This window comes from Sceloporus occidentalis, unplaced genomic scaffold (assembly GCF_023333645.1).
Source record: "Sceloporus occidentalis isolate IW3139 unplaced genomic scaffold, rSceOcc1.0.p SCAF_75, whole genome shotgun sequence".
In the NCBI taxonomy this organism is placed as follows: Eukaryota; Metazoa; Chordata; class Lepidosauria; order Squamata; family Phrynosomatidae; genus Sceloporus; species Sceloporus occidentalis.
In genome coordinates, this window is record NW_028317055.1 from 2,224,121 (window position 1) to 2,238,496 (window position 14,376).

General features: G+C 36.3%; 1 protein-coding gene across 9 annotated transcripts in view; it reads left to right on the forward strand.

Moving 5' to 3' along the window:
• The window catches only part of LOC149285889 (teneurin-2-like), a 771,075-nt gene that overhangs the window by 293,014 nt on the left and 463,685 nt on the right, over positions 1-14,376 (forward strand). Inside the window, exon 4 of one of the 9 annotated variants that reach the window (XM_089494755.1) lies at positions 14,269-14,305. The exons of the other annotated variants lie outside the window; for them this stretch is intronic. Within the exon in view, the coding sequence (XP_089350881.1) occupies positions 14,269-14,305 (37 nt within the window). The remainder of the gene's footprint in view (positions 1-14,268; positions 14,306-14,376) is intronic. 9 annotated transcript variants of the gene reach the window in all.

Below are 14,376 nucleotides of genomic sequence, written 5' to 3' on the forward strand. Positions count from 1 at the left end.
TGTGTGACACCGCTTCATTTTAAGATATAGCATTAAAATATTTTCATGCCTAAAAAAGTGCTGATATTGTCTTCTAAGCATTAATGTACTATAGAAATATAGTTATAAAAAAACAGACAGCTTTCTAAAAAGTATAAACAAGGTCTTTGCTATATATATATATATATTTGCTATATAATAGGAAACAAAGCACCAGCCGTAACCCTGTTTCCATAGGGTTAATATTAGTTATGTTTTTGAAGGCCTTCCAGAAGCTCAGTGGTGCTGAAAGGGCATGACATCTATAAATCTCATCCTTCAGGAAATCCCAAAGCAAGACCCATAGCACATATCATTGCCAATTGCCTTATTTCCCCAATTTAACTGTTTTGTTGAAAAGTATCATCCTATACCTCAAATTTTGCTCAGATCCTATAACTCCAAGTAGCCACAATTCAAAGTATGAAAGGGGCAACGCACAATTTCCAACCTATTCCTTATTCGCTTGAATGCTGAGACAAATATTGTGTTTGTTTGTTCTTTTGCTAATATTTGTTTGCTAAATTATTATCCTGATGCAGTAGAGGTTGCATAATTCACATAATTTGGATATGACAGAACAGTTAATTGGGTTTCCTTAAGATGCATAAAAAGCAACTTTGTTAATTTAAGGTAGATCGTCTTTGGCACAGCAAGCTTGCTCCCTCACGCCTTATAATGATGTCACGTTTTACCTAAATTATTAACAGTTTAAATTAGTGTTGTCTTCTACGGTTTTGGACTACGTTTTCTACTATCTATATACCTGACCTGCACAACATGACCTGATGTCCTGAACTAGAGATATTTATCATTGAGAGTGCCCATGTAGAGATTCTGGCATTAGGTGGAAAAGGTGATTGATGGGTTAGTGGACAGACAGGAGAAAATAAACCCCTCACAACATGTTGCAGCTGACACTTTTCACTAGCTTACTAAACTTTTTTTGAGGCATATAGCTTTATTAATTCATATCTCATTAACCCTTTAAGTTTGTCGCTTAAACCCCCCCTTGCCGTGCTTAATATGGAAGTCTAGAAAGAGACAGGCTGGCAGGAACCTAGACTAATCTTATTTCCTACCCTCAGTCTATTCAGAATAATATTTTAATTTCCTCCTTATATCTATTAGCTGTGTTGGCAGAAGATATTCCATAGCTCAGTGTCTCTCTTCTGTAAATTATAGCTTCTTCAAATTGCCACCCTTCAGTTTCAGGGCATATCGTTTTCTGATAAAGCCTTATTACTTTTCCGAGTCATTTTCAAAGTTTCTATTATATACATTTTCCTTATTTCTCCTATACATAGGTTCTTCATTTTTGGAGAGATGTTTAAGGGCTTATGGTATTTTAAGAAACCAGGCCTTAAAGATTTAAGTGTAGAGAATTAACCTACATGGTTTACAAAGTATAAGTTGCTAAAATGAGATTTTTCTGGATATAGGGGGATGTATTTCTCATTAACATAATTCAAATGAAAATAAATTGACATTAAACATTGACAATATACAAAATGGACAAGAACTCAATAGGACATACAGGTATAGACAACGATGCATAGAGCCCATTAGGGTATTTTTTAATATACAATTCGGTTACTTAAAAAAAATAAAAAATAAAAAAGTCTTGTTACCATAGCGACCAATGGAATTGTCCAACTAGCAAGAACACTCCATTAGTTGCTAATAGTTGTTAACTTTATTGCTTATTGCGTGGAGGACCTATAAACATAGTGCTTATTAGATATTTATGACGGTTGGTGGTGGATATTGCTAACGAGTACAGAATTTCGTTAGCATGGCTTTCGCTCTCATTATAAAAATCTAACCTAATAAGATGCTATTAAATTATATACTCATCAGCTTCTATTGTGATATTCAGATATTCAGGCAGGTTTTCCTTTCTTGTTCTCATAAAACATCACAATCTATAAAAACACAGAAATCTTCATAGACTGTTGAATGAAATCATAAATATCCAAAGAAAACTGTGCCCAGCATGACAGTTGGCAAAGTACTGTTCTCAGTGATAGAAGTGACAGATGCCACCAGAGAGAGGACAAAACAGACCTCTGGTTCATTTTTGTTTGTGTGTTTATGAAATAGTGAAGCACGCTTCAGTTAGCATCTCCTGACTCCTCATTACCTTAGGTTCTCTTCTGTGCACACAATTTTACATTTGTGCTACTTTTTAAAAGTAATTTCCAATTCCATCAAAGCAAAACTACAGTATTGCCACTCATTTTGTTTGCTTCCATGGGAATGGAACCGTTCTTCTTCTTGATATTTGACAAAACTTTATTTTAAGTTAAATATATATATATATATATATATATATATATATATATATATATATATATTTAGTTAGTACTGTGCAAAGGTTACATTTTTCTATTTTGGAAAGCATTCTTATCTTACATGGTCGGACTGGGGATTAAAATTGGCCCTGGCCAGTGGCCAATAAATAGAAGTAGGTGAGGAGTGGGGTTTGCCGCAACGCCGCTCCTGGGACCCAGAGTTTCTCCATGGGGACCTGGAGAAGCAGAGCTTCAGCTGGGGTCTCCAGGCCAAACCCGGACAGTTCCCAGGTATGCAGATATACATATGTATGGACAGCAACATGTGAAAAGTACATGTGTCCTGGAAAACAAACATCACAGTATTAAATTATTTTATCAAATTAAAATTAATAGAATGATATTGGTATAGAGTGTTTTGTGTCTGGTTCTATAACGCTTTACTGGCCTTCTAAACCATCATGTGGAAACCTTACATACCTACAAAGAGTGTAACTTTTGTTTACTATAGTTTGTACCCCAGGCACACAAACCCTCCCCCACAAAATGGACAGCTTCCCTCGCCTTTCTATGGCATTACCTGCAAGATTTTGTTAACTGCGGTAATATGTAGTTCTTTAATACAGTTTTTTTAAATAATGTTTGCCTTAGTAGAATTCTACGGCTCATCAGTACTACATTCAGCCTAGTAATACACTGCACCAGAGGCTACAGTTTTCAGGCTCCTCTGCAAAACTCTGCCACATTAGCTTTTCTAGCTATGGCCACTAAACAATGACAGATTTAGCCTGACTGTGTTAGAGTGTTTTTTTTTTAACCAGATAAACAGTTGTTTAGAGGTAATGAAGTGTTGTTTTTCTCCGGTTGTTAGAATTTATAATGTCTGGAGAGCCATTTATTGTATCAGACTAACCTAAACCCACAGACTTAGCACATTTACTGGGCCATTAGGCAACTATATTGTACAAAACTGACGCTGGCCTTTACTGCAAATCGCAGCAGCCCTGATACTACCGTGTTCTGTATCAGTTCTGTCTATAAGCTTGTTGGGTATAGCAATGTGCATGCTATACAGCTTTTTGTGTAAATTTTGCCTAAAGGTGGACACGGGCACAATTCAGTATTCAATTTGCTTACACTTTTAAGACTTTACATTTTAAATAGGTACTCTACAATTATAAACTTTAAATAGGGTGTCCTTAGCTTTTGTTGTAGCTTACATGTATTTCCACGCAGTACTTATGGGGTTAATAGCGTTTCACATGAGAGAATAGATTACAAAAGCACAAGAGACTATAGGCACAAGGACCAATTTTTCTTTTGTTATGAAATGCAGGTAAATACAAAGGAATAGATGCAAACGTTACCCTTGTGCAGGATCCCCTATGACCTCTCGATTTAATAGCTTTTCCACATTCGCTGGAGAAAAAAGGACAAACCTTTTCAACGTATCCTCAACAGGCCTTTGAATATCAGAATTTTTTTTTTCTTTTCTTATTATTAGAAACGGATAAGTGCAATAATTGCGTGACAATTACTTGGCGTTTTGTTTGGATTTCTAAAAGGTAAATTAAAATTACATTTCTCTATATGGTGGTCTCATTGACACATGTAGATAATTAACAGCAACACCAAATTAGTGAAAATAGACTTTTGTGTGGATAATGCTAGATCTGCTTTTATAGAATAGCAGGAAACATCCCCTCTAGTCCTCTTATACCTTTACTTGTGGAAGAAGGAACCAAATGCACTGGAATTGTAAATGGACACAGAAGTATGAAGGAGTGGGACAGATTGGGCAGATGGAGATATGCATTGTTCCCCCACCAGAGAATAAGATACCATCAGGCCTAGCAATAAACCATACTGGAAGAATTCAGGAAAAATCCAATGTGTGACAGAAACACTTTAGCCAAGAAACTTTTAATCATAGTTAGGGTACAGATTCTTTCATTCTCCAACGTAAAATTCTGACAGGTAGCTGAGGGTCAACAGCTCCCTTAGGACTGTAGGGTGGCTATATGCCATTCATTAAACCTTGGATCTCTAGCATTTGATGGATGATATTCCTCTTAATACTTTGCCCCAGAACAATGCATAGGACCAAAGTTGGACAACCAGCCACAAATGGGATGTTCTCCCAGCAATAGCACATGACTGACAAAATGTTCAGGCGTTCAACCGTATTTCACTGAAGATGCTGCAAACTATATTTAAGCAAATACCATAAAAACTGTTTTGCCTACACTGGACTAAGACTCAATATCTGTACAGTCAAGTTAAAGTAACCATAAATGACTTAGATTGGAAATAATTAATTTAGCACACATTAAAATATTTGGGAGAGCATTATAAGATTAACTGACCTTAATTTAATGAAAGGTTAATTAAACATATTAATACAAGATTTAAATCAAATCACTCTTAATTACAAAGTAACAACATTGCTTGACTTTATGGCCATACACCTGCTGCATAATCTCCTGCCTCGCTATAAATAATAATTGTCAAATACAGGATATTGTTGTAAAGATACGGTCGTATAGTATATTTTTTTCCCATATCGTGTGTGTTGGCAGGTAGTCTTCAATTTCTATTTTTTTTTGCCGAAAGGTAATATTTCCAAAGCTGACAAATAAAGGTGATCTACCGGCAGATACCTACAATTTCCAAAACATTGTTTGAAATCTACAGATTGAAGCCGAATGGTAGTTGCGTAGCTGATAGTGTGCAATTTAGCCCTTAAAGCCTCTGAATCTATTAATGCCTCACATGCAATTTTTTTACCAACAAATATTAGACTTACAAATACATCTTTTCCAATATTTTGAAAAAATCGTCGCCGACACCTTCGGCACCTTAAAAATCAGCCAAATCTCGTACCTGCTCTCTCTATTTTTTCTTCTTTTTTCATTGTTTCATAAAAACTCACTTGTTGTTAGGCTTGATCAAGCAATCACCAACCATCTAAACAATAAAAAAAAACTTTCTGCAATTAACTCATCCTTCTGGTTTTGTTTCCCCATAGGAATCACTCAAACAAAAACAAGCAAACTCAAATGCTTGCAAGCAGTGTTACTATATTAGCTAATTAGAGAGTGTCTTCATCTATTATTAGCTCCGCGCAATAAAGAAAGATCTAACTTAAATTAGACATTGCGCATTTACAAACATGAAACCGGCTTTTAAAATTGAAACTGTATGGCTATTGTTTGTGGCCTGAAAAAGCTTTTTTTTTTAGGTGATCATTAATTATCTTAATTTGCTGGAAAGAAATATCATGAGGAAATCACAATAAGGTATTGTTTGATTAATAGGCTAACTGTGAGAATACACATCTTTATTGTCGCTTTATTTTCCTGAAGGTACAGTCTCCTTTCCACTAATCTCATGGGACGACTTCATGGTCTCCCTGCAGCCCTATAATTGATGTTCCCCTATGCGTTCTTTGTATTGACCTTCTGTATGTCTGTATATAGTAATCACACTTCCCCAAAGAGACACAGCTTTTGTAATGTAAACAAGCCGATTTGTCTAGCCTTTTCTCATTACCAAAATCTTCCTTTCCCCTTATGAATTTTGTTGCCTATCCTTGGATCTTTTACAGTATTATAATGTATTTAATGGTACATAAAACTATTGTACTGTGTTTTAAAGGGACAGAAGCAGCTAAAAATAACACTAGAAGCAAAAATTTATATGTTGTGTATAAATTGGACCATTCAAATAATTTTCCCTTTGACATGTTAAGACAACCAGACATTGCTTGCAAAATCTGCAAAATTAAAAATATAAGATTGCTTTGACATGAGCCACTCAATTTTGTCCACACAATATATTTTTGAGTGTTAGCTTGGAATGCATAATAATTAAAATAATCAACTTTTACATAGACTTTTTTGAGGTGCTAAATGACATCGGGACAGCTTCCACTCTTCTACAAGATGTTAGTGTTTCTGTGGGAATTTTGTTGCCCATCCATCTAGTGGAGCATTTGTGAGGTTAGGCATTGATGTTGGAAGAAAAGGTCTGGCTCCCAATCTCCGTCCCTGTTCATCCCAAAGTTGTTGATAGGGTTGAGGTCAGGGCTCTGTGCGGGCCATTAAAGTTCTTCCACACCAAATTCATCCATGTCTTTATGGACCTTGCTATGTGCACCATTATTGGGAAACACCTCTTTAATTAGTGAAATCTGGGTTTAGGATAGGCCCCTCACTCTCCAGTCAAGGGAAATCTTAACACTTCAACATACTAAGACATTTTGGACAATGCTATGCTTCCAACTTTTTAGTAACAGTTTGGAGAAGGACCTTTTGTATTCCAGCATGACTGTGCCCAAGTGCACAAAGCAACTCTATAAAGACATTTTTTGAATAAATGGGCAAATATTCCCACAGAAACACTTCAAAACCTTGTGGAAAGCCTTCCCAGAAGAGTGGAAGCTGTTGTAGCTGCTAAGGGGGGGGTACCAACTCCATAATAGTGTCTGTGTAGTCAGAATGCAATGTCATCAAAGTCCTGTTGGTGTAATGGTCCGGCGACTCAATATCTTTTTTATAATTCCATTGTATATTAGTATTGCTATTCAATCACTTGAAGGCTTTATTTGAAGTTGATATTTTTTATTGGGCTGACATAGATGCTGAGTTAAATTTGCATAAGCTTCCGAGAACTCACACGTTTCTTCTTCATTTGGCATCTTTATTTGTATTAATATTTATTAATATCATTGCTTATATTATATTTGTACATGTGCTATGGATTTTGCTAGCACTGGGTTCAACAACCTCAAGACAATTTTAGACATGTATCTTATGTGAAATGAAACCTGAAAATGATCAAAATAGCTTTTCCAAACAAACTTAAGGATGGCAATCTAGTCACCTCTACTGCGGTTTCTCATGTATCATGTTCTTAGTGAGAAACTATTCCACAGAAAATAGTCTTTTATGGACATGCTTAAATGAGATTCACTGTATATCAGCACATATTATATTACTACCATTAGTACTTGAATGAGTCAGCTCTGCTATTTCCACAATTAGTTAGCGAGGAGACTAAAACCATAATAAATCAAATAGTACAATAGGGTCTATGCGGTGGAATTTCAAACTCGCTGATTGCAGTTCTGTCGTAAAATGGCACTTGGTGCATTATTTAGCAGATCCACACAAACAATCATTCTGCTGTGGAAGATATCAAATTAAATGAGAAAAAACTGTTTTAAAAAGCAAGTTATCATATACAGTTTACACAAAAAATAAGAACCTTAGATAGGAATTCTTTTGCAGCTCCTACAAAGGATGGAAAACAGTTCATCTCTACTACTGACCTCCATACGTTAAAAGTGCCATCATGAGGGGACATGCCCAGTATGTTATGTCAGCATACTAGGTAGCTGTAACAAGCATACGTGCTGTGAATGGATAGTGGGTACGTGGATGTGCATACCCCCCACTGTCCCACTGAGCTGCCCCACTCCCCCAATTTTATAGGCAATGGGGATCATTGGCCAGTTTGGGAGATCCTCTGACCTGTTGTGACCAGCCAGGTGAGCTGCAAACCAATAGAGATTTGTGCTGTTGCAGTATGCACAACATGACAGGCTTCAGGCCTAGGGCAGCAGTTCAAGGGGGACAACAGTCCCCCTACTATGAAACTGGGGCTTCACTACTGCGTACATCGTACAGATGTTCAAAAGCTGCCAGAGAAGAGGATCCAGGTCCCCTGCAGCACTATGGGAGATGGACGCAGACATCCTCCACTATTGCTGCCTGACACTTCCGCCGGGGCTTCTATGACTATGGCTTCTATATGCACAGAAGTGCTGGACAGCAGTGGAGGTTCTCTCCACGCATCGTGCAGACGTTCACTGGCTGCCAGAGAGGAGGATCCAGGTCAGCAGCAATGCTGCAGGGATCTGGATCTTAAGTCATATAGTCAGACACATTTACATTTTGTCTTATATTCAAGCAAATATTTGAAATCACTCTTTCTTCCAAGCATTGTAAATATATTTGACACTGTCTCTCTAGAGATTGTAGCAGCTTGGGGGCCTTCTCCAGCAACCAAGGCCATTTTGGTAAACCCTAAATGGAACATGCAGATAAAACTACTACCAAGCATTTATTTTTTAACGTTCATATGATGACAGTGGGAGAGGAGTCCTAGGATCATAACCGATTTAAGAAATTCCTAAGACTTTTTATTCTATACAACCATTGCCCACTCCAAGTCATGCATTTAATTATGCTTAAATTATTTTAATGATGCCACGGGGTGGATGGTTGTGGCTTTTTCTTGATTTATGTGGCTATACTGGAAGCCAGGGCTCATAATTGCTTGTAATTGCCTTCCTTTCTTTTAGTTATATATCCCAATTATGCTGCAGGAGCCTCTTAAGAGCTACTTTTGCTCTCTATGTGTTCTTTTATGTCCATACAATTGCTCTAAGCTGGCCCCGTATGTTCCTGATGGTAAAAGTTGACATTTATACGTTCAGGTGTTCATGTGATCTGCGTGTTTTACAGAGCTGATAGAAAACCGTGCCATAAATCTGAGTATCATTGAATAAAACTGGAATAAATTATTTAAAAAAAAACCACCATAAAGATATCATTTTAAAAAGGAATGTATAAAATTAGCATTGAATCCTCCATTTAATGACTGTTCTGACAGATGTTAAAAGAATGGATTCAGCTCGGGATGTGTGCAGAAATCACAGCTTGCTTTACAGGCTTTTTGTAGCGAAATCAAGCATTGTTTACCACACAGTAATAATTTGTACTATGTTTAATATCGTGAATATTTATGCTATTCAAAATCCTCAAAAGCAGTCATATATAATATTGTTATTTGAGGATGTACACAAGAAAGTCAGCTTCGTCTTAAGAAACCTGAGAATATTTCCATGACAACTGTTGCTAGGGTATGTCTAATTGCAAACGGTTTCTTTTTAATTACATTGATATTTCATTTTTTTTTTCCTTTCATTTTTTTCCACAAGACAACAGGGAATTTGCCAGGAAATACCAGGAGAGAAAGTAGAAAATAACACTTTGCGCACTTAAAAGTACAGCTGGTCTCTAGATCCCCCAGCATTTTAAGGGGTTGATAATCACAGCAGAGGGAGACTCGATCTTTTAAATAGGAAACTGTGGGTGGTATTGTAATAGAAAATGTATTTTATTACTCTGAAAATTCTTCCCTGCCGTAAAAAGATTGTGTTCCGTCCTTCTTCGGTAGATAATATTATCCAATTCTCAGGGGCACGCTTGATTTTCAGGATAACACTTAGATAATTTCTGTGACACAAGGAGTGAATTGTTTGAACACATGCAAAAATAGATACAATTGCAAACGTATGGCCAGATTACATCCCTTCGGGATTTGGCACCCATATTTTAGATTATAACCGATACAAGTGGTTCACTTTTAGATAATCTCTGAAGACTCTGAGGAATTGATTTACCAATTATCCTTTACTTCCTCTGCTTAAATATAATAATAGCTGTATAACAACGGAAATAACAATTGAGTACTTTGTGTTTTTGTTTCACCAATAAGTTAGTAGTTTAGAAAAAAAAAAGTGGTCGCCATCAGTGACGTATGGCCACCATGCCAGCTCTATCAACTGGCCCATTCAGTAGAGGCACACTGGGAGGCATGATAGCCCAACTAGGCCATCTCCCCCCTTATTTTGAGGCACAGGGACAATCGTCCCAGTACTTGCCGCCTTAGGCCATGTTGGTCAAAGACAGAACAGGCCGATGGTTGCCGTACAGCTAATTAATTCCCTATAAACATAGTTAAAGGGCACCAGCTGTTTTTCTGTTGCGTCCTATTTATATTTATTTACAGTGTTTACTTAAGTTACTATGTGTATTATGTCTTCTCTTCTTCATTCGATTGCTTGTTAACAAAACAAGCAACTTTGTAGCAGCTGTAAACTAGAGTTATATACTTCATAACTTAAACTTAAACGTTAGACTTAAGTTAACATCTGAGTTTTTTATTCAACACCATATGCAATAGATGTGGTTTTTACTCATTGGAGTTTTTAATATGTTTCGTTGGCTTTGCATCCCGAAGGAATAAGGTCTCTGTCATGCTGTACGCTCACCCCAGACTCCTGTGCGTCTTAGTAATTCTTGATTAAGGACTTTTTGAAGTCTGAAAGCTTGTTCTCCCTGTACTGTCCGATGAAAGGTATCACGCTGCACACTCCCTCTACTTACATTGTTCTTTACACGGAACAAAGGAACAAAACTGTCACACTCGTACTACCGCGTACCGTTGTGGAAGTCATCTTTTCAATCAGAGTTCAAAACTAGAAGTCTGATACCTAAGGAGTTTAACAGAGAAATAAAGCACCATAAAGAACTTGAAAAGATGTTTTACAATGGCTACATCAACATAAAATCTGTGTATTGAGTTAAGCAGCAGTCTGTCTAATAAGACATTTTTAGAGTTTCAATTTTGTATTCATGTATACATGTATATATTCTTTTATATATAGTGCTACAAATATTTTCGTATATATATATATATATATATATATATATATAAATATATATATATATATAGCGAGACAGATAATTTGATGGTAGATAAAAAACATTCGGCCCATCTGGTCTGCCTGTTTTTCCTGTTGTAGAGACTCAAACCTTAATCAGTGCTTGGTTTTCTTAGATTCCCTTTTTATATTTCTCTCCCTCTCTTTAATATTTACAGACAGCCACGTTCAATAAGGTTAGCCAATTTGTAGCATGGCACTGCTTTGTGCCGTTTTGCCAGCTGACGATGTGATTAATAGGTCCCTGTATGATCCTAACATTTTAGGAAACCTTAAGAACATGCAGATAGTTTTGTTGTATAGAGTACAATATCAAATACCCCTCCTTTTAAAGCGTAAATGGCTTGTTTGCTGTTCAAAAGCTAAGCTCTGGCAAAGAAAAGGTTAGGGGTTAGTATTTAGCCTTTGAGGAAAGAGGTGTTAATATTCTGTATGAAATTTCACTGGATCATCAGATATTATCCCCTGCTGGCTAACCCGTGTCACAGTAAAACTGACATTGGTTACAAATGTAGACGCGTGTATAAGCAGAAGGAAGGTGCTGTTCTACATGCCGGCGGAGGGAGACTCAAAGAATACTCACAGTAGGGGATTAAGACTGCTGATTCAGTGGCTGTCAATACTGCTGGGCTAAATTACTTTAACAAAACCCCAGTTTCTAGTATTATTCCACATTACTTCTGCTTTTTGGCCAAATCCCATCTTTTTTCCCCAACTCTCATATCTCAGAAGTGCTTGCATCATAAGTTTTAGAACATGTGTGTAGTCTATTTGACACATACAATAACACAAACCCATTCAATATTTAAATAGGAGCTAATTCTATTGAGCGTTAGTGAGAGTCTCTTAAAGGTGCTGTTCCACTTGGCAAAGAATTGCACTCTCTGTTATTGAGTTACAGACAATTAGATCTGTCGTTTATTTTTTCCTGTGAATGTTATGTCATGTAATCAAATAAACATCCCAAAATAGTCGTTTTAGTTAGTGTCTATGACTTTTCTATAGTTTGTGTTTGTTTCTATGACAACAACCTATCAATGGCAGCTTTTGTGTCACATGAAAATATTGTGTTCCTGCTAAAAAATGGAGACTGAGGCTAATGTTTATATACAATTCAAAAATTATTAGTTATAATTAGTTATATTAGTTATAAAAATGTAGAATTTTAAAATCCTACTTATCAAGGGAGACGGTACCTGATGGCAACAAAGCAAAAGAAGTATGCGATAACTGCTTATACATCAGATTTAGTCTGTTGGTAATGAATCCTGGGGTAATTAGTCTCTAGTGGATTCACTGGGGCAGACGTTGAAATGGCCATAATGTTGAAGATATTTCTGACGAGGTCCATTTGGAAGATCAATTGAGAATTGTTTATGGTACTTGAGAAAAAATAAATGGTAAATCAACATAAATGTTCCAAGAGAAGTGTGGTTTTCCAAAAACAATAAAAAGAAGATTAAAAACAGATTAGTTAGCAATAAATTAAGCAGCATAGATTTAACAGACTTTCATAAGCCATAGATTGCCTTTGTAATGATGAAGTTTAAATAATGTATTTAAGCTTCCTTTTGAAGGGGCAGCAAGAATTTTAAATGCACTGATGTCTAGGGGTTTTTTTTTTTATCATTTCCCAATATATATCACGTGGGATAGGGTGGGTTACTAGCATTTAAAAGTCCATTGCAATAATGTTGTGTGCAAAACGTAAGCCTATAAACATAGCAATGATTAAACTTAAGATGTTGAACTTTCCTGCTAGACAGCCTTGGGTCTGTGTTATGTGGGGGCCCGGGCAGACGTCAATAATTATCCACACTGCTATGTGGGCTACTTGCCCAAGCTCCTGAGAGGGCCTTCCCAGGTGCTTCTCAAGCGTTACAATGTAGTGCATGCTGAATATGGCCTTTATATGATTAATGCAATTGTGGATGTCCTCATTTAAAACCCCAAGATGGCCCAGTAGCATGTTGGTCTGTATTAATTACTGTAACTGATTAGTGTTGAATCTCAACACATAAGGTCCCTGTGGGCTACAACACCTGCAGCACACGTGGAGGTACCTTGCCTGCACAAGGATAGTTTTGGATCACCAGCTACTGAGCTTAGAAATACAACAAAATCTGCAGTACAGGTACCTGTGTTCCTAATGGTTAGTAAATAAATATAATATCTATGATGATCTAAAATAAAACAGTTACTATAGGGTATTTTTTTTATTTAGAATCAACTGACTGAGAACAAAGGGGTTAACGATGTTCTAATTGTTTTTTTTTTATTATTCATGTAGCTCCTGTATACATAGTGCTCAGCATTAAAGAGTAATGTCCATGTATGGGTTACCACTACTAAGAGCATAGGCCACCATTTGAAATACATATTTAGAATAGGGATAACAGCTATAATTAGGCAACATTAATGGGTGACATTACAAATGTAAAAAGCCTTCATGGAAGATGCTTTGTAAGCATATGTAAGGTGCCCTCACTTTCAATAAATAATGTGTTCGGAAAGATACAAGTTTATCTCATTTTCACTAACGTTGTTTTCGTAATGTTTTATCAGCCAATCAGTATTGTGTTACTTTCCTTAGTGAATATCATGTAACCATTAGCATTCTGTTAATTAATGCTGGCTTGATTCTAAATAGCTTGACAGAAAAAAATGGACCGCTGATTGATGCTGCTATGTATCTATGTGTATATAAATATATGTGACACTATAGCTCAACAAAAAAGATATTATTTCCAGGCGCATCCTGTACAGGAAATGAAATAGAAACATTTCATTATGCATATCTTAATAAAGGTCTCAAATGTGAGAAAATCGATGTTGACCACCACAGTTAATAAATAAAAAAAATGCCGGAAGTGCTCTGGAGTTTGACCATCATACTGATCTAAATGGTAAAAGTTAGTAATCTCACCAAGTCAACCATAAGCCAAACTACAAAAAAACTTAAATCTCTTTACATTGAAAGTCCAACGCAAACAAAAATAACTGTATCTTTGTTAGTAAGTGGGAACAAGAAAATGTGGCCTCCGAATGTCTCTAACTCTGTAAAACCAAAGGACCCAATTCAACAAAGTAGCATTAAACAAAAGTCTTCTATTTTATTGAAAAGTTTTTCTGTGGATCGATTAATATATTATCATCAAACTTTTTAGGGTGCCTCATTAACTTCATATATTGTTGGAAGCATCAGTAAGAGAGAGGTTCAAATAGTTGTATGGAAAAGCTGAACGGCTAATCGAGAAATAGTTGAGACTATTCAGCCTAATTTAAAACCCAAAGGTCATACTCTATCAAGAGAACAGGTCATACCGCTGAGACGAGGAGAAAGAATCCATTACTATATATTTCAGCACTTGTAATGAACAGTACACATCTTTCCACTATCCTAATTTATAGGAAAACCGTTCCTGTATGTGGTGTCAGCTTTGTGAATAGAAACTGTTTTTTTTCCAGTTTATTTGGTATTTGTCACTC